The following is an 18,913-nucleotide window of genomic DNA, read 5'->3' on the forward strand; positions in this document are numbered from 1 at the left end:
CTTAAGCATCAGTAAATTTCTCTGAGGTGTTCATTTTTCCATTAGGACATCTGTACACATTTCTATGCTGTCAATCAAAATGGGCTTGTACACGATTCTATTTGCTCCTGAGATGTGCAGTAAATACGTGTGCAGGATGTAGTAAGAACCATTTAGATGTTAACTCTGCGTTGTGGATCCATGCCTCGTTGATATTTTTCTCCTGATAATGTAATGCAGTATCAAATGTTTATATGCTACACCTATGATTAGCAAAACAGCCTTCACCTATTGCCAGCTTGTACAGAAAGACTCTTCTAGTATCCTTCTTTGTAACATAAATTCAGAAGGAACCTAGAAATCACCAAAACAATATCCTCTATCTGTATTCAGTAGTGTTTTTAGGCCCAACACATCACACAATTGAAGTTACTGCTGTCTCTCCAGAGCCTCCGTTTTTCAACAGCTAAGGTAAGTTATAAAGCATTACAAAGCATTTGTTCACAATCCAGTAATCTAGCAGAAAGCAAGAGCTTTTTGCTTGGTTTGTTATTGCCAAGAACGTTAATTCAGAATAACAGACTCACTGAGGTTGGAAGGAACCTCAGGAAAACTTGACCTTGACTCCAACCCTTTGTGCAAAGCACAAGGCTGTTCTGGACTTCTCCCAGGTGGGTCTGGAAAACTACTCTACAATTTATTCTGTTCCTTGTCCCTATGCTTGCTTAGCTGTGCTATATTACCCCCGTTGTATCCTGTTGGAACCTCCCATTTCAGTCTGTGACCATTGAGTCCCACTCTGCTGTTACCCCCTTCAGCAAAAAGCCTTGCTCTTGGTAACCTCTACTTAGGTACTAGTAAGCTGTTATTAAGTACCCCTGAGTTTTATTAATTAATGTGAATCTTTGAGTGGAAGAAATGATGAATTGACCTTAAGGACAACTAATGAGCTGCATGGCAATCAGGTGGTCAGCAGTGTGTAATAATGAGTTTTTTCATAGGCTCTTGAAGTGTCTGAGATGCTGCTGTAGGCATCTGAGCAAGTGAATTAATTCCTGTCCAGACATTGCTTCAGCCATTTCACAAGTAGCTTTAGAAGTGTAAAGCTGCTCTAACAGCATTCCCACAGACTACTCACTACAATCACAAGCACAAGCTAAAACTGAATTTGGATGAACAGCAAAACAGACCATTTTTGGCAATTAGAGCACTGGGTTAAAGTCTGAATTCCCCGCTCCCATTTCCGATGCAGACAATCATCCCCTAGGAGCCCTTACAGACTCGGTGACATCAATCTGCACATCCATAATTACAGTCTACATGCTATTACAAGGCAGCCTTGCACAAAAGCTTGTGCAGTCCTGGGAGAATCATCTAGGCCTACAGCAAGCTCCATCACAGAAAATGCAAATCTCTTCACAGCCAAGACATCCTCCTGCAGATATAGCTGAGCTCACACCCACCTCGCTAATAACGAGCCATGCTTCAGCAAGATTACACAAAATTAACCAGGAGACCTCATGAGAATTTCGGCAGTGTGCTATACTTCAAGGTACACGCACACTGAGATTGCTGCAAAGACTGTGGACAAATAAAAATGATGTCTGGGGAAAGACAGAAAGTGATATAAAAAAATGAATAACTTTATTTAGTTAGAATTGCGAAACGTGAAAGCAAGAAGATGGTAACAATAGTTACTCTGTTGTATCAACCTTTATACAAACAGCGCTTCTTATCCTGCAGCCCTGCCCCGTCGGTCCTCTGCGCGAGGCAGTAACCGAATATCGGGGAGCTCTGGAAAGGTACTGTGACATGACGAACAAGGACAGCTGGATGGACATCGCCATGCCACTTAAGGGAGGATCAGCCCTTACCCCGGGGCCGTTTGGTACAGTTACTGAATAGTTTTGGCCCGGGATGAGGACTCCACCTGTAACGCTGCTGACAGCCATTTTGGGAGGCAGGAGGGGCGGCGCGGGCTGTCACCTCGCACGGGCTCGGGGGGTTCCCACGCCCCACCTGTGTGACGGAGCCCCGCCCCGAGGAGGGACCTCCGCCCGGGCTGTGCCCACCTGCCGGCTCCGGCAGCGCCGCGAAACGCGGAGAAGCAGCCCGGAGGTGAGAAGCGAGCCTCGAGCGCGCGTCGCGGGAGACGATACGCGGAGAAGCCGTAAAACCTCGGCACGGCCGAGCTGTGTCCTGAGGAGCGTTACCTGCACGGAGCCCGGAGAGTCCCACCCCCCCACCTCGCCCCGACGGCCGCGCGCTGGGCGCTCCCCCCAAACCCCGCAGCCGCCGGCACAGCCAGCACGAGCCCGTCCCGCCGCACGGAGCGGCGCGTGCCGGCGGGGCGCTCTTTGTTCCCGGCGGCGGGGGCCGGGTGCGGAGTGCCGCCCTCCGCCCGGGGCGCCGAGCGGCGCCGGCGGCCGAGGGGGGCGCTGCGCGGGGCACGGCGGCGGGGCCGGGCGGGGCGGCGGAACCAGGGGGCCCTGCCCGGAGCGGCAGCCGCGTCCCACGGAGCCCCGCGCGGCACACGGACGGCGTTCGCGGCATTCCGCTCGCCGCGGAGCTCTCCCGCTCCTAAAGTTTGCAAAGTCGGGCGGCGGCGGCGGGTACGGCTGCGGCGGGAGGGGGCGGCGGCGGAGGAGGCGGGGGCGGAGGGGGCGGGGTGCGGGCCGGCGGCGGCAGCAGCATCAAAGAGCCCCGATTCCTGCCGCCCTGGGAGCCATGCGCCGCTGTCTGTAATGTCAGCGGAACAGGAGAAGGACCCCATCGCGCTCAAGAGATCCCGAGGTACGGCGGGGAGCGGGGTGGGCGCGGGCCGGGGCCTAACTCCGGCCGGGGGAACCCTAAGGGAGCCCGCGGGGATGCCGGCCCCGAGCCGCTGCGTGCCGGGCCTCGAGCCGCCGGCCCTCCGCCCCGGGCTCGCCCCCTGCGGCAGGGTAGGGCGGAGCGGGGCCGCGCTAAGTTTGCTCGGCGCGGCCCGGCCCGGCCCCACGGGTTCCCGCCGCCTCCGGGCCTGGAGATGCCGAAGTGTCGGGCTGGGCGCTGCGCGGCGATCGCTGTTGTGTTTTGCTGCCTGTGCCGCCCATTAGTATGCGGCGTGCGTACAGTTGGTGCAAGGGAATACGTCGGCAGTGCCACATGTCCGAGTTGGTGTCGATGCGGAGCCCGCATATCGCACGGAGCGCTCGGTCCTCTGCCCCGCGTTTGATTTCAGTTGGGATTTTGTTTCCTCTCCGCGTTTTTTTTCCCTTTTTCTTTCATTAGTAGTCCCGGTGTGTGGTTCTGGTGGTGAGGTCTGAACGGGCACCGCTTTGAAATGTACGCGGAGAAAGGTAGAAGCACGCTGTCTGCTCTGCCTTGGGCTGCACGCTTGACTCTGAAGGCAGCAGCCATCGGTTTGCGCGGCAGTTACTGTGTCCACACGGTCCTTAAGGGCAGAAATGCGTTCCCGACTGAAATAATGAGTTGGGTGAAAATTGTGGCGTTGTAAGACCCGAAGTTTACCGCTTCTCTTTTCCTCTCCTCCTTCTTCATCCCTGGGATTCCATTGTTCTTGATGTTTTAAGCTTTTTGTGGGTGGCTGAGCGGTGAGGGGGGGGAGCTCTGTTACGCGTGTTGTCATTGATTTACAGTTCGCTTCTCCAAAACGGGTCTGGTAACAGCTGGATCGCAACCTCGAGGGTGAGAGAACGGAAACATGCGGCAGCTTTACAAAGGGGACTGGGATTCATTAGGCTCCGCTCCCGAGCTCTGATGCTGCAAATACATGCACACAGTTTCACACACTGGAGGTACTGCCGAGTTCTGTACGACCGCTGCTTCACCTCAGACTTTGCGGGATCAGGCCCGCGGAGCAGGCTCACCGGCTCTGGTTGAAGCTTGGCTCTCTGGTTTTCTGTCCACAATAAAAAGTATATTTGACCATTTGTAACTGCTGGGAAATGTTCTTACTTTGGGCACTGTAAAAAAAAAAAGGCTGCGGCTCCCAACCTGTAAGATCCCAGGCAGAGGTTTGTCAGTGAATAGGAAAATACTCCATAGTGTATTTGCAGCATGTTAAGTACGGCATAAATATACACTAAATCATAATATCTGACTGTGTAGGCAGAACTGCATATTTCAGTTCTCTGCACTCACATTGAAAGTGTCTGTGTGTGAAGTCAGAGGGGGTGTGGGATTTGCTCCCTGTGTGCTGTCCAAGTGCAAATAGCCAAAATACAATTTAGTCACAATATACAACAGGGGCATAGATATCAGATATGTATTTATATCTCTCAAGTCCATCTAAGTACAAGATGTTCCAGTCAAACAGATTGATCTTTTTTCCTGCAAAATTAGTGACAGATGAAGTAATTATTTTGCACCCTTTGTGCAAATATCACAACACTCCAAAATGTTCAGTATATGGCTTAAAGACGAGTCTGTGTGGCAGGTACCAGGAGTGACTTTCCTGAAAGTTTATTTTGGCTGCATGAAAATGGCTCTCATTCACTCTTCTTCTGGAGGTATGCTCGGACTAACATTGAGCTTCCTTTCATGTATAATTTAAATCATTATAAAATCCACAGGGAAAACAAATTTGTGGGGTTAAGTTAAATCACTGGCCTCACACAGTGAGAACTGCAAATACAAAAGCTCTGTATATTCCGGGCATAGGACTCAGTTCTGCAAATGACTGACTTTCCCCACGTGAGTAATCTGTGCAGTAATTGGTGGCTTTTATTACAGAATCCAGAGATTTACACACTAACGTTTTTGAAGAATGAGATCTGAGAGAGGAAGCTTGTGTGTAATTTTACAAAGTTGTAACTTCTCTGATGTAAATCAGCACGCTCCTATGGTTCACGATATTCCACTTGATTGTAGATGTAGTCATTTCTCTGCTGCTAGTTGTTGAATTAAAAGAAATCAGAATATTTGTAACGTTGCTATCAGCAGTTACCATTGTTGATGTATTAAGAATATAGGACCATATGGAGAAGTGTATTTTTTGCAGTTGTAAGGAAGAGTGCTCGCAGTACAATCTTCCATAAAAGAGTTCTGGAGGAAAAGCAGCTGATGGGAGGAGCAGAGACAGCTTTGAGCAAGTAGTTGAGAAGATGATGTATAAGGTTGGAATTTAAGGGGTGTTTGTCATCTTTATACCAAACTCTGTGTAGTGATCATTTTGTATGTACAGGCAGCGTGGCTGCATACTGTGCAAAGTGCATGCAGCGTTGTATATTCTAAATCAAGGCTTAATGGCATTTTTTTTTTTCTCCAGCCTAATCCCTCGCTGCTCCGATGGTAGGCTGTACCAGGATACACTATGCTCAAGCATGAGTTTATTTTGGGAACTGGATCATGACTTCATGCTGTAGTCTCTGAAATTCAGACTCAGAATTTGCCAGTAATGATAGGTGTTGATTTGAGAGGTCCAATTACCTCTATCTTATGCGTAATGAAATGTTTTGGGAATTACATATACATAAAACAGAGATGAAATCTCTACAGCGACAGTCAAAGCCAAAAGGAACTTACTAAAGCTCAAATCAAATGGGATTTTATTTGAAGTAGGACTGGTAATTTCCCTGAAACCTGTTAAGGCAAAAAGGTATTTGTGTGTTGAGGGGAAGGGGGCAAAGGCTGAGTGTAAGGAAAAAAGGGAATTGCTGGGAGTGAGAGCTCACTGCAGTGCGTGGCTGTTGGTTTCCTTTGATCAGAGTATTCGAAGTAACTGTTGCATGTTTTAGTTTGCATATAGGAGATGTAATTCTTTGTGACATGGGAGATTGTGTTATGCTGAAGCTGGTTCAGCTGTCTGCCGGGAATACTGGTGTAACGTAGAGCTGGTGTGATGTCACATGTGACACTACTCTGCATTATACTGCTGATAATTCTGTTATTTTCAGGTTGGTACAGCCAAACACGTGGGTTTCTCTTTATGCTTACATCTTGATAAAGTTTGACTTGTGTTCATAATTTGAGTTTTTAACAAATAACAGTAACTTTTTTCAGCCTGTATGGTTTTATGCTGTTATTCTTACAATTTTGTTAAAGCAAACAGTTACCTTAATGGGCCTAGGAAAAAATAAGCATGTAGTTTCTTAATGTTACGGTGTTAAAATCTGAGGATGGAGTGTTGTCGTGTAACCTGAAAGTGACTTCTGAGTGTTGACTCATGGTTGCTTTTGCATTCCCAAATTGTGGTAAATCTTTTGAACCCTCTGAAGGCAAAACTAGTGGGATAATAAGGGATGTGCTAGAACTAGTGGGATAATAAGGGATGTGCTAGAACCTAAGCTCTAAATAGAGTTTTAGAAACGAAAGCCTCACCTTATCCTACTATGAGAGCTTGTTGTGCTCTTATGGTTGGGATGTGTACCGAGTGAAGTACAGATATCTCTTTGTATAGATCAGATGAAGCAATCAATGAAATGAACAATTTTTACTTTCTTTTTTTAAGTTTTTATTTTGTTTGCCAGAGCAGCCATGCTTAATTACTTAAGGAGATCTCTGCAGAGTAAGTCAGACTGACCTACAGCCTCTCTCATGTTTGGCAGGTGTCTTTTTATTTGATCAAGTCTTCCATTTAAGAAATTCAGATGTGATGTAATGGAGGTGTATCTATACAGTGTGGCATGTTTCCAGTGAATATTCACAGATGTGCTACTGCTTTTTTTTTCCTTCATGGCATATTGTAACGAACTGTTGTGTGTCATACTGTGTGTGTGATAACTGCCATGTCTGCCTAAGTTAAATAGGAGGTGAATCTTAGGCATGGTTTTAAGCAGTTCTTCTAAAAGTTTAATGCTTTATGCAAGTAAGAAGTACTTCAATTGAAGTAGAGATTTTAAGAACCTGGGGAATAATAGGCATAAAATAAAAGGAAAGCTTTATTCAAACTGTAATGAGCATAAATTGGACATTAACATGGTAATAGTTGGATAGCTGTATGTGATGTATGCTGACTTTTATCTCTGTGTATTTGCTTCTTGAGGACTTGCATTAATTCTGATGCCATGCATTGTAAGTTCAGTATCTGTAACAGATATCTCTTCTGTGACAAACGGACGTACTTGAAATATGGTCTGTAAGTAAACTAATGCAGAACTGCACTGCTTGAAATTTTGTAGGTGGTGATGGTGGATTGGATGGGTTAGGAGGACCAGGAGTACAACTTGGAAGCCCTGATAAGAAAAAGCGCAAAGCAAATGCACAGGTAAATTCCCTTTGATTCTTAATAAGCAGCGTACTCAGGTGTTGTTTGCTGAAACGACTTTGTTCAGAATATCAGCCTGTTCTCACAAACTGCTTTTACATACAAAATATTTTAGTTGTACTGTGAAGCTGAAATTTTAACTCCCCTCATTAAACTTTATCATACTAGTCATCCTCACTAAAGTTATTTTTGGTCTTTGTAGGTTGCCAAAGCCCTATGAGGGGAGTACAGCGAGACTGTGAGACTTATATTTTACCATATGGATTTGATTCTGAGACAGCCTTTCTTTTAGTGACTGTGTAGCTATTGGTAGCAATCTGTACAGCATGAAGAATTGCAATGAAGCTACTTTTTTTTTCTTATTTTTATCCCTATGTATGTAGATTTGTGGGCAAATGGATCAGTGCAGTTTCTTAATACTTTGACCAAACTCCTGGCATATTACCCAGTTGATTTTCAAACAAAAGCAGGTTCAGCTCCTTTCTAGTGAATCCTTGCAAACTGGCATTTCTATACAGTTTCTGTTTCTGGAAATGAAGCCAAAACATCTAAAGTAATTGGATATCTGTAGAGCCGAATGTTCCTTTGTGTATTCGTTCAGCATTGAGTGAGAGTATCTGTTAATTTTTTACTGCCCAGAGGGAGTAGTTGTATTTACGTAGGTCAAACGATCACTTTCTCTTAGGCCTATCCATTATTAATTGATTCCAATCCCTGGGGATTTGTCTTCTCATTTTTTGTTTCCTTTCAAAGTAGTCATGTTGAAACCTGCTCTAAGAAATAACCAGTTAATTGCAGAGTTTCAGGTCTCTCTACTGGTGGAGCTTTCTTGTTGAATGGTGATACTCTAGAGGGCAGGTGGAGTAGTTTCCTCTTTTTTCCTACCAGATTCGAAATGTGCAGGACAGCAGAAATTTGGAGGAAAAAAACCAACCAAACAAGATTAAAAAAAAACAAAATCAGCCTTAGTTTATGAATAGGAAGCCATCCTTTCTATGAGGAGCTGAGGTGAAGGTGCAGTAGCTTAATGTTCCCCATAGGCTAGTCTAGAATGAGATTCATTTGTGTAGCCACCCTGAGGACATTCTAGCAGCCTCTGAGCTCCATTAAAGACTTGATTATTCTTTCTAACCAGAAATTCTTATATTTTAATCGTACTGGCAGTACTTAACAGATAGTCCACAAACTATCTTATCTGTGTTCTTAAGGGACACTTCTGTGTGGTACACTGAATATAGAAAATTCTTGTGCACAGACTTCTGTGTTATCTATACTTTTCTTTATGTTTGTATATTCTCACGGAAGTGGTGTGTCTTGAGAGATGTACTGTCAGTAAACTCAAAATGTAAGGAAATACTCCAAATCTGCTCTTCAACATTTCAGAAATGTTCTATGTGTGTATTTAAAGGACACGTAGTTTTTTGTTTTGCTGCTTTTATTAAGTAGAAAATGCAGGGAGGAAAAATTCATGCATTAAGTAGTGTCTTCAGAAGCACGCTTACAGAACTGCACAGTTTTTAAAACACTAAGATGTTTATAAATCACTGTTATCTGGAGCCCAAACTCCTCTCTTCCCTTCACTGAAATTTCAGGTATGTTGGTGGGTAATGGTGAGTGAGATTTACACAACAGCTGAACTGTGATTTTAGCAGTAGTGCTGCTAATCCAGGACCTTGTGGTTGGTGTCTCTTATAGAGACACGGTAAAACTAATAGAAATGTTGTATTTAAAATGTTTTTAGGGATCTTCATTTCCACCTCCATCTGAATATGCACCACCGCCGAATCCAAGCTCTGACCACCTTGTAGCTGCAAATCCATTTGATGACAACTATAATACCGTCTCTTATAAACCACTTCCTTCAGGAAATCCTTATTTTAGTAATCCTGGTTATCCTGGCTTTGGAAACTATAACACTTTCAGAATGCCACCTCACATGCTACACAGAGTGTCCACGCCATATGGTGGTTCCTATTCCCTCAGAAATCAGCCACACCCTCTTCCTCAAAACCCTGTAGGAATGGGTTTTAGTCGACCCCACTCTTTCAGCTTTGGTCCACATGATAGCCCAGGTTTTGGGAATCAACCACCTTATAGTGGCAGTCAGATAAATCAAAATGTCAGTATGCCCCCTCAACATTTCAGACCAAATCCTGGTGAGAACTTTGGCCATTCTGGACAGATACCTGATGTGCCACCTAACTTTGGTCCTGGAAGCAGTTCAAATTTCCCAAATTCTCAGCTGGAGTCGAGCCACTCTTTTGTTCCTCCACCAAGCACTTACAACCAGACAAAATCATCAGCACAAAAGCAAGACTTTAGTCAAGGTGCAAGCAAAGCATCCAGCCAGAACACTGCTGCTCTTCAGCATCATCACAGGACAGAGGACATTGTGAGTCAAGGTAACAATGACCTAAAAAACGTTACTCGAAACAATGTGGTAAATCAGGATAGTAGCCATTCTAATAGTGTGGATAACACTAATGCTGGCCATTCAAATGGGACTCAGAGTAAGTCCCGCCAGCCTCGAGGTACTGCAGAAGGATGCAACTCTGAAAAGAGCAGCAAAACACCCCTTCATCCCAGTCGTCACGGCCACTCGTCCTCTGAACCCGTCTATCCATGTGGGATTTGTACACATGAAGTTAACGATGACCAGGATGCCATCCTGTGTGAAGCCTCATGTCAAAAATGGTTTCATCGAATCTGTACTGGTATGACTGAGTCAGCTTACGGCCTTCTTACAGCAGAAGCATCAGCAGTGTGGGGCTGTGATACGTGCATGGCTGACAAAGACGTCCAGCTCATGCGTACGAGAGAGACTGCAGGGCCACCTGCACTGAATACGGATGGCTAACAAAAAATTGGTGGTAGTGGTTGAGCTACTTAGTATGAAGATTTGGTTGTGAATTGAGTACTTCATGTTCTGAAGACAATCGATTGTTTGATTGCTGTCATATTATTTTCCCCTTATCTGTTTTCATTCATGAAGTTCCATCTCAACTTTTGTACTTTTAACTTTGTGTGCAAATGTTTGACGGGGTGGAATTTTCTTTTGACAATGATCAGAAGTAGGATGTGCTAGTATTAATGTGTTAACTAACACTAGTATTTACTATTCAGTTTTAATGGTACTGTACTTGCAAATACTCATTGCTATTTTTTCTTTTGTTGCTGGATGTCCATTGCTGATGTTCTTGCTATCCGTTCTTTGAGTATCATGGAGATAACATGGAGGACATGTGCAGTACAAATAGCTTGTATTTTTTTAGAATAAATAAGAGGATTTTGTATGTGCTTTTTCTGATTTTTGAACTTAAAGCATTAACACAATTCTAAAATCAGTGATTCCGTTCTTAGTAACACAGTGGAACCCACTAAATCGTATGCCTTGATATTTCCTTCCTTGAAAAGGCAATGCTCTTTTGACTTCTTGGCAAATACTTAATTGCTGAGGACTCTTACTAGGTTTTGCAGTATAGGAAGTAGTTACAAAATGTGATTACTTTGGAAGAAATTAGTACAGACCAAGTTGATTAAGTCCAGTGCTTTAAATCTAGAGAATACCAAACCTAAGGTTGCACGTGTAACCTTTCTTCATTCTTCTTAAGCACATCTATTAGGATGCAGCCCCTGTGCAGTTACGTATTTCTTGCTCATCCTCTCCTCGTTGGTGGCTATAGCTTCCACCCTCAACTGTGAATGAATTTAAGCAGGGAAAGTCCTGCCCATCTCTTAGAGCTTTTAGCTGGAGCCTGCTCATTCATCCTGAGCTTATGCTGTCCACTTGGCAAGAAGAAGGGTGTGAGGCAATGGTGTGTGTATAGTGCAGACTCTGAACTGCAAGATAATTTGACCTGCAGAGTAGTGATACTGAATTCCAATCACTGCCTCAGCCAGTCTTGCAGTTTGAGGGGGAAGGAAATCTTGAACGAAGACAATACAACTCTCAGGTCTGTAAGCTTAGCTTGTACCAGCAGCCAGCAAGCAGGAATTGAGCAAACTTGAGATCTTACTGGCAAGCATGAAGGGCAATACAATTTAGTGTATGATTCTAAGAATTGTCCTTAATTATGGGTAGTTTGACCTTATTCTTGATGTCAAGAATATACACCTCTCCCATTTTTTTTTCTTTTTTTTTGTGGGGGAACATCTAGCCTTGATCACTTTGGCCTTAGAGTGCTGAAGTTGTGTATGCAATTGAAAAAAAATCAGTGTTTCTGTAGAGAAAAGTGTTGCTTTAACTTAATAAAAGGTGGTACTGTAGTAATAGGTGGCTTGTAGTGCTCACTGTTGTTCTGGAAACGTAATTGCTGATTGCTAAAAAACTAAATCATATGTTAAATATTAAAGGTCCTGGTCAGGTTCCTTAGTATGATGAAGGATGTTCAGATCTGCAGTGATGAGTGATACAGAGGCCTATAGAGAATACAGGCATATATATTTAAAGGCTATTTTTATGGTGAGTTTTGTTAATGACTGAAAAGAAAGGCCTATCTGCTAGTTTGCCATTGTGTTTGATTTTAAATGAACTCTACCGTTACACTGTCCTGAGAAATTCTCTGCAGATGTACATAATTGTCTTTCTTTAATTTTAATACTGAAAAGTTTTATATACCCTTTTACTCGAGAAGCATAGTATTGCCCTTTTATAGCACCTCTCATCAGGAAAAAAGGAGATAAGGACTGTTAATTTATACATTAGATATTATCTTAAGGATTTCTTTTATCAGGATATAAAGAAAGTGTAAAGTAGATCCAGGGCTTCTGTTCTCAGTGCTGCTTGCTTTATTTCTGACAGACACTAAACTTAATCGTGTTTTGTTAGGGGTGTGATATTTAAAAAATGAAGTGCAAAGCAACACAAAAACAAAAAGCTGAACAAACAAACCTTGTTGATACAGATTTATTCCTCTGGAAATAGTTTAATTTCTGTAAGAATTTACATTGTCAGTGTTGTAGTTCAGACTCAGAGCAACGCAAATGAAATCAAAATTTTGCTCAGTGACTGAAAGTTCAACAGAAGATCCCATGGGTATATTGTTATCCAGGCTTACAGCTCACCATAACCTTTCCACACCCCATTCCAATTAACGATTCAATGTTTTGGAGCAGATACTGTATTCAAAATAGTTGTGTATTTCTTGAAATTTCTTCTCTCAGTCCTATTTCAAGTTAGGTGTTTTCTTTGTTAGTTACCAAGACATTAGAATTTAAATACTGTGTTCTTATGAACTTCTTCTGAAATATAATGTTGTAAGGCCTTAAAAATATACTTGTGGAACTTAGTCTAACAAATCATTTCACTTATTTTCTAATCTGGGTGTCCATGTTGGATTTATATCCCACTGACCTTACTGTGCGTATTAACCTGCAAATTCAAAGCATTAGCAATGCCAGTTTAAAAGCATTAAATAACAAACAACAAAACCAAACTTGTTATCGTGCTGATCAGAGAAGTAGAACGGATTAGGATCTCAAAAAGTCATCTGGCCTAAATGTTTATTCTACTGGTATGCTCTTGGCATCCCTGGACTTTTTGCCTAGAGATAGGATTATACTTTGTTTTTCTCTGCATGTATTGACTAGTAGTAGTTCAAGTATGCATAGGAAAAACAGCAATTGTGTTTTATTAGTAAGGTACTAGGAAAATGTCAGCTGGTTAGAATTAGCAGTTAGTTATAGAAGGGTGGGTGGGAGGGAGGGCTGGTTAGAATAGTGAAGTTTTCTGTAGTATTCTACATGAAACAGTTTGTATTGAACTATCACATGATTCTTTTGTTATTAGTGATTTAGACTGTACTGGTGTTCCATACCAAAATATTGCAAAGATTCTGTAGATCTTACAAACCTTTATGTTTTTGTGGGAAATGCCTGCATCCTGTCTAAGTAAAATCATAGAATCATCATAGAATGGCTTCGATTGGAGAGGACTTTAAAGATCATTTAGTTCCAACCCCCTGCCAGGAAATTCCTAACATCTAACCTAAATCTTCCCTCTTTTAGTTCAAAGTCATTCCCTCTTGTCCTGCCACTATCAGACCATGTAAAAAGTCACACCCCTTCATGCTTGTGATTTCCCTTGAAATACTGGAAGGCCAAGCTAAACAAGCCCAACTCCCTCAGCTTTTCTGCATAGAAGAGGCCCTGATCATCTTCGTGGCTCTCCTCTGAGCCCACTCCAGAAGCTCTGCATCTTTCCTGTGCTGCCACCCCTCTTTTGGTACAGCCCAGGATTCTGCTGGCTTTCTGGGCTACAAGGGCTCACTGCTGACTAGCACCTTGTCATGCTCAGAGATGCAGCTCATACTGCTGAAAATGTTTTTTCTTTCCCTAGGCTGAAATAAATAGGTGTGAATTGGATTGATCTGTCCTTAATACTTACTTTTGGCTGGAGACCAGTTTTAAATGAGAAAATACACAATTTGCTCTTTGAAATGCTTTATTGGTGTCAGGGTAAGTGACAGTGCTGTGTGTAGGCTGGAGAGTAGGTAACACACATCCTGCTTCTGGCTGGTTTATTGATGGCTTCTACAGCGTGTAACAAGCAGGTTGGCTGTGCCTCAATGTCTTCTTTCAGAAGGCTGGATAATGATTATTTCCTAAGTGTGTTCAGAGGCCCAGTTATTATTTGAGATCTTCAGATGAAAGAGACAAAAGAAAAGCAATATGTATATATTTTTTCCCTTTTTTTAAGATAAAAAATATAATTCTTGGGGCTGCTTAAAAATAAATTTATGACCTCTGAATGTTCTTTTTTTGGGAGGGGGCGGGGGAGGGGTCTTATAACTAATCATTAAAGTACAGTTGTCAGGCTTAACTTCAGGTATGCAATGGAACTGCAAGCATTGAGTCAGGAGCTCTTCAAAGTGTTTGCAGTTCTCAGCCCGTGATGTTTATAAGTGAAATGCTTTCTGTGGTTTGAGAGTTTTACAAAATCAAAGGTGTTCAAATGTAGCACCTCCTTAACATTTGTCTTGATTCCAACTTACTACAATGACACATCTGCATTAAATATATTCCTTTCTTTTAATATATATATAAACATTGCCTGCCAGTAGAAGTATTGATGTAGCATTTCAAAAAGAGGAAGTCATGCTTCTGATCATGTTGTATGTGACTTAAATGACTGTTTCATATTAAAACTAATCTTTCCTTATGTACTGCTTAAATATACCTGTTTCGGGAATATCAATTCAGTACTTTTATACTATTTTGAATGTGTTCCACATTGGTGACATGTATTTTTGCAACTTTTTTTTTGTTTCAAATTTAAATTAGAGCATGTCTGAAGTAATACATGCGTTAGTGCTGTGGTGTGTGGCAAAGTTAATGTATGTAATTCAAATTGGAAAAAAGTTTCCAGACTTTGTCCAACATTAACCCTGTGCCTGGGGATTAAATTACTATGTAATACAAATTATTTCATATCATGATGTGTTTTAAGCTACTGTGTGAAGTATGTGAAACGTTACTGTTCATGGATCAGTAGCTGGCCTGGTGTCTTGCATTGAGTGAGGTATGATAGATGGTAGCAATTCGTGGTAGTTAAAACTGACTACATTTCAGAACACGCAGCACTTAACGTGCATTGTCATCCTCTTGCCATAACTGTTAGTATGAAGTCCATGATATTATCTACTGACAAATGGATGAACATTTGGTAGTGAGCTCATGGGTGTGAAAATCCTATTCCAACACTGTTTGGTTTATAAAACATGCGGTTTTAATATATTTTTTATTCTATTGGATATGATTAGATATATTCAGGAGGATGTAGAACTGGATGTACTTTAAAGTTGTCCTGCAATTACCGCGTTTTGTCTGGAGCTTTCTGTATTAGAATAGACTCTTCCTTAAAATTGCAAAATAAAGCGTACTTAGCAGAAACTTTAAGGCAATATAACAGCCCTACACTACATCTTTTGTTATGCATGTTCACTTCTTTGTTTGGAATGCCTCCAATTCCTTGTTGCTTTACATAGAAATCAAGGGCTCTCTTCAGTGCTCTAGTGTTGTGTGTCATCGCTTTTGAAGTAATTAATGGTGAATGGCGTTCAGCCACTTAGAGGTGCTTCATATAGCTTAGAGTACTCAGTGTCTCAGTTACTTGTTTCAGACATGGCTTATGATCACAGGAAACACCTATGTTTGTGTTGATTACTGTACACGATGAGTTTTTCCTTTTCATGTTCAAACAACTGTTAGTCTCATCATTTTTCATCCAGCCCCACCCTTTTCCTCAGAGGTTTGTGCACTGTATTTCAGGAATTGATGTTTTGTAGATGGTTCAGGGATGGAGTCAAGAGGTGTTGTCTCTTTCTCGAGACTGGTATCATCTGCTGAAGGATGGTCTAAATCTGAACTTCCATGTAACTTAAGGAGGGCAAGCTTTTAATATATTATTCTTTATATACTGTTCTTGTTTGTTTTTTTGTTTGTTTTTGTTTTTGTTTTTGTTTTTCTTTTTTCCTGAAATGTGAAATAATATGTAGTTGCAGAGGAATTCTTATTTGAAGGACATGCTATCCTCCACGCTTTTATATACAACCCTTAGAGCAGACACTGTGTTGTTAAGGGCCTTCTGACTTGGATTTTTTTGTGTCTACCTTCTTTTAGTTTTAAAGATGAGTTGACAAGTTAACAATCTGCTGCCATCTGAGCAGTGCAAAACATGAACTGGTTCAGATTGTTGACTTTTTTTTTTCTGTTAATAAAGATGTAATATTTGACCCTTCAGAAGAACATACATCAGAATCTGAATCAAGTGTTCTTGGAAAATGTGTATGATAGAATTTGTCCAGCACTGTATGCAACTTCGTTGCTTTCTGTTGTTGTCTGGTTTAAGTTTCTTTTAAAATAAAGTTAGGGTTTTTTAATTTGTTTGTTTTGTTTTGTTTTCAGGGAAATCTTCTGTGGATTTTATGAAGAGGGTGTAATGCATAAATAAACTCTTTCAATGTTTTGCCTATGAGAATGCATTTGGATTGGCCTAACCCTGCAAGAAACTACAAATTCGGAAAAGGCAGCTCCTGTCTCTTTTGGAGAGGTCTGCTGTTCTGTAAAGGCATTAATCTGAAGTAAATTCAGAACAGTTAGAGGTCTTGTACCATAAATCTCTTTTATTAATGGATGGGAAGAAAAGCTAAGGCACCATTTGGACGAGTAGAATTGTAGAGCTTTTTGCTTTTGGAAGGAAATTATTCAAATAATTATTTATTCTAATTTAAGTTCCTCCTGGGCTATTACTTTTTTTTTTTTTCCTGAAATGCCATCACTAGCATGTAGGCAATCAACACCTTAACAGTGAACTTTAAAAGGAGTGGAATGAATGGTCCCAAACCACACACTGAAAACAGTTCATGGAATAAAAGGCAATGCAGAAAATGTTCCTGCTCTTCTTAAAAATGTGGAGGGATGAGGAAAATGGGGGAGAACTTAGAAGAGGTGTGTGTGGGGGAGAAGTTATTTATTACATTAAAGATAAGAAAATGTAAATTATTAAAAGAAGAGTTTAAAGCCTCTGAAGCCATTAGGTGGGAAATAAACCCCTGCAAGATATTTATATATTGGCAACTTGAAAGTCCAGAGTAATATTACTAAGATTTGACTGAACTACAGATCTCTGTTCTTCAGAGCACAGGAAATTGGAATTTAAGAAGTTTTCCAGAGGAGATTTCTTGCTCTTTTGACTAATAAGTTAGGAATCTTAGAAAGACTCTGAATGGACCTGTCTTCAAGTTTATTTTGCAAAAGTGCCCTAACAAGAGCTCATTTATATGTCCAAGCAAGCTAGTAATGTGGAGTGTCTATGATGCAGGTGTTGTTTTTGCACATGTACATAACAAGACAACACTAGTATTAAAGGTGAGTAAGAGATCTTTCTGAGTCCCTTTTGTAGCAGCTAAGTCTGCTACTTTGACCTAGGAACGTGTTAGTGACTTCTACATCTTTTGCAAGTGAAGTACAGAGCTTCGCATTGGAGATCCAGCTTTTATGTAAACAGATATAAATGTAAAGTACTGGAACTATTTTGTGTAACTTGAGAACATCAAATACTGGTAACTGTAACTGTGGGCTGCGTTGTAAATTGTATATAAATAATATATTATTTCTAGCAGGCATAAATAACAAACTGCTTCATTTCAGTATATTCTCTATGACTCAAGTAAAAATGATACCTGGATGAGCAAAGCAGAAGGCCAGCCCTCAGCAAATGTAAAACTTCTTGCTGTCTTTGAATGAACTCTCCAAAATTGAGGAATGCCTTCCAGATGACTACAGCTACATTCTGGAGTGGTAGAGGATTCTGAATTTTAACAATTCCAGCCACTGCTGATACTTGAACACCTTGATTTTAAAACAGCCATCAAACAAACAAGACAAAATACCATTCTCTCCAACCCCCAACTCTTCTTTGTCTAGAAAGCATTGCTGTGTGCAGTTTTGGCCTCTCCAAGTAAGCTAAGGGTTTGTGCAGGAAAGTGTTCATTCTGTGGGAGAGGTTCTCACGTGGAGAATCTTTCCTTAGCTTTTATTTACTCATTTATATTCTGTTACAGTGTCTTAGGCTTACAATCGTGTGCTGACAATGACATCTTGGTTTAAGTCTTGGTTCAGAAATATAAACTCATCTTTTCCTGCTACAGCTGACAGCAAGGCTTCCTGCTCCGTGATGCAGATCCTACAGTAAGCATGAAAATATGTATCATGCAAGGTTTAGAAGAAAAAAATAAAAGGTTACATGTGCCAAGAATACCTGAAGCATTTTGTCTTGGAGTCAAATCTTGTTTCTCATGTACTTCTGAGTGCTCTTGGAATGAGGATCATAATTCAGATCTCAGATTCCTGTTCATGCAGGCATTCACCCTGATTATAATGATCTTGGTGAATGAAGGTGAAGAATAACCTAGAGATCATATCAGTTATGATGGATTTCTTCCTCTGAAAAAGTTTTTTAAACCTCTGCAATATCTATGTTGTACCAAGAGCAGTAGTTAGCTCACACTATTAACCACTGGCATCTGATCACTGCTTCAGAATATAGCCCCATCAGGAGCCTTAACTCAGATTGTGTGCATTGTTAAACTTGCTCCTTCTTGGTCACACTGGGGGAAGAAGTGTGGACACACACGCACACACACACACACACGACTTTTTGGGACTTTGGATTTTTTCCAAGTAGTTCCAAGTAACTGTATGTATTTCAGGAACTCAGATGGGCCTGAATGCTTCTCCAAGTGAGCTAGACTTGCCTTCAGCTGACATTCCCCAGAGCTAGTAGCTTTCTGCGTGCTTCGGACTACTCGGACACAGGGCATTGCTGCTGGAGGAAGGCTGGGCAGCAGCGTGTGTTACTTGCCAGGGTCAGCACCACGTGGGCACGGCCTGACCCTCGTTAGAGGTCATCGGGAGCTTCAGTGCTTATTACATCAGTCCTCAGCCCGTGACAGTTTTCACTAGAAGTCTCTCAAGTAACAGCAGTCGCTCCGTTTATGGAGGTGCAGTTGCATAACGCGAGCTGCATTCCACCCCGCCGCGCTCAGGCGTGAGTGACGGAATCCAGGCCCGTGCCAGCTTGGTGTCCCGGTGAGTGACGGGCACGGATCGGACCCACGCGGCGGGGGCTCGGACCGCAGCCCCCACCCCGCGGCGCGCCGCTCCGGCCGGGCCCCATTGGGTGCGGGCCCCGGAAGCGCTCGTTGTTCCCTGGCAACGGCCGGCGCC

The 18,913-nt window shown here is 42.1% G+C and overlaps 1 protein-coding gene across 1 annotated transcript; it reads left to right on the forward strand.

Annotated features, from left to right (window-relative positions):
• Nucleotides 1-2,679: 2,679 nt before the first annotated feature.
• PYGO1 (pygopus family PHD finger 1) lies at nt 2,680-10,871 on the forward strand. The gene is made up of 3 exons (XM_065734306.1): nt 2,680-2,772; nt 7,101-7,186; nt 8,928-10,871. Exons 1-3 carry the CDS (start codon nt 2,724-2,726, stop codon nt 10,041-10,043), a joined length of 1,251 nt encoding a protein of 416 aa, XP_065590378.1. The 5' UTR covers nt 2,680-2,723; the 3' UTR covers nt 10,044-10,871.
• Nucleotides 10,872-18,913: the final 8,042 nt, after the last annotated feature.

This window comes from Cyrtonyx montezumae, unplaced genomic scaffold (assembly GCF_038088225.1).
Source record: "Cyrtonyx montezumae isolate F1298 unplaced genomic scaffold, pur_monq_1.0 scaffold_17, whole genome shotgun sequence".
Taxonomy (NCBI): domain Eukaryota; kingdom Metazoa; phylum Chordata; class Aves; order Galliformes; family Odontophoridae; genus Cyrtonyx; species Cyrtonyx montezumae.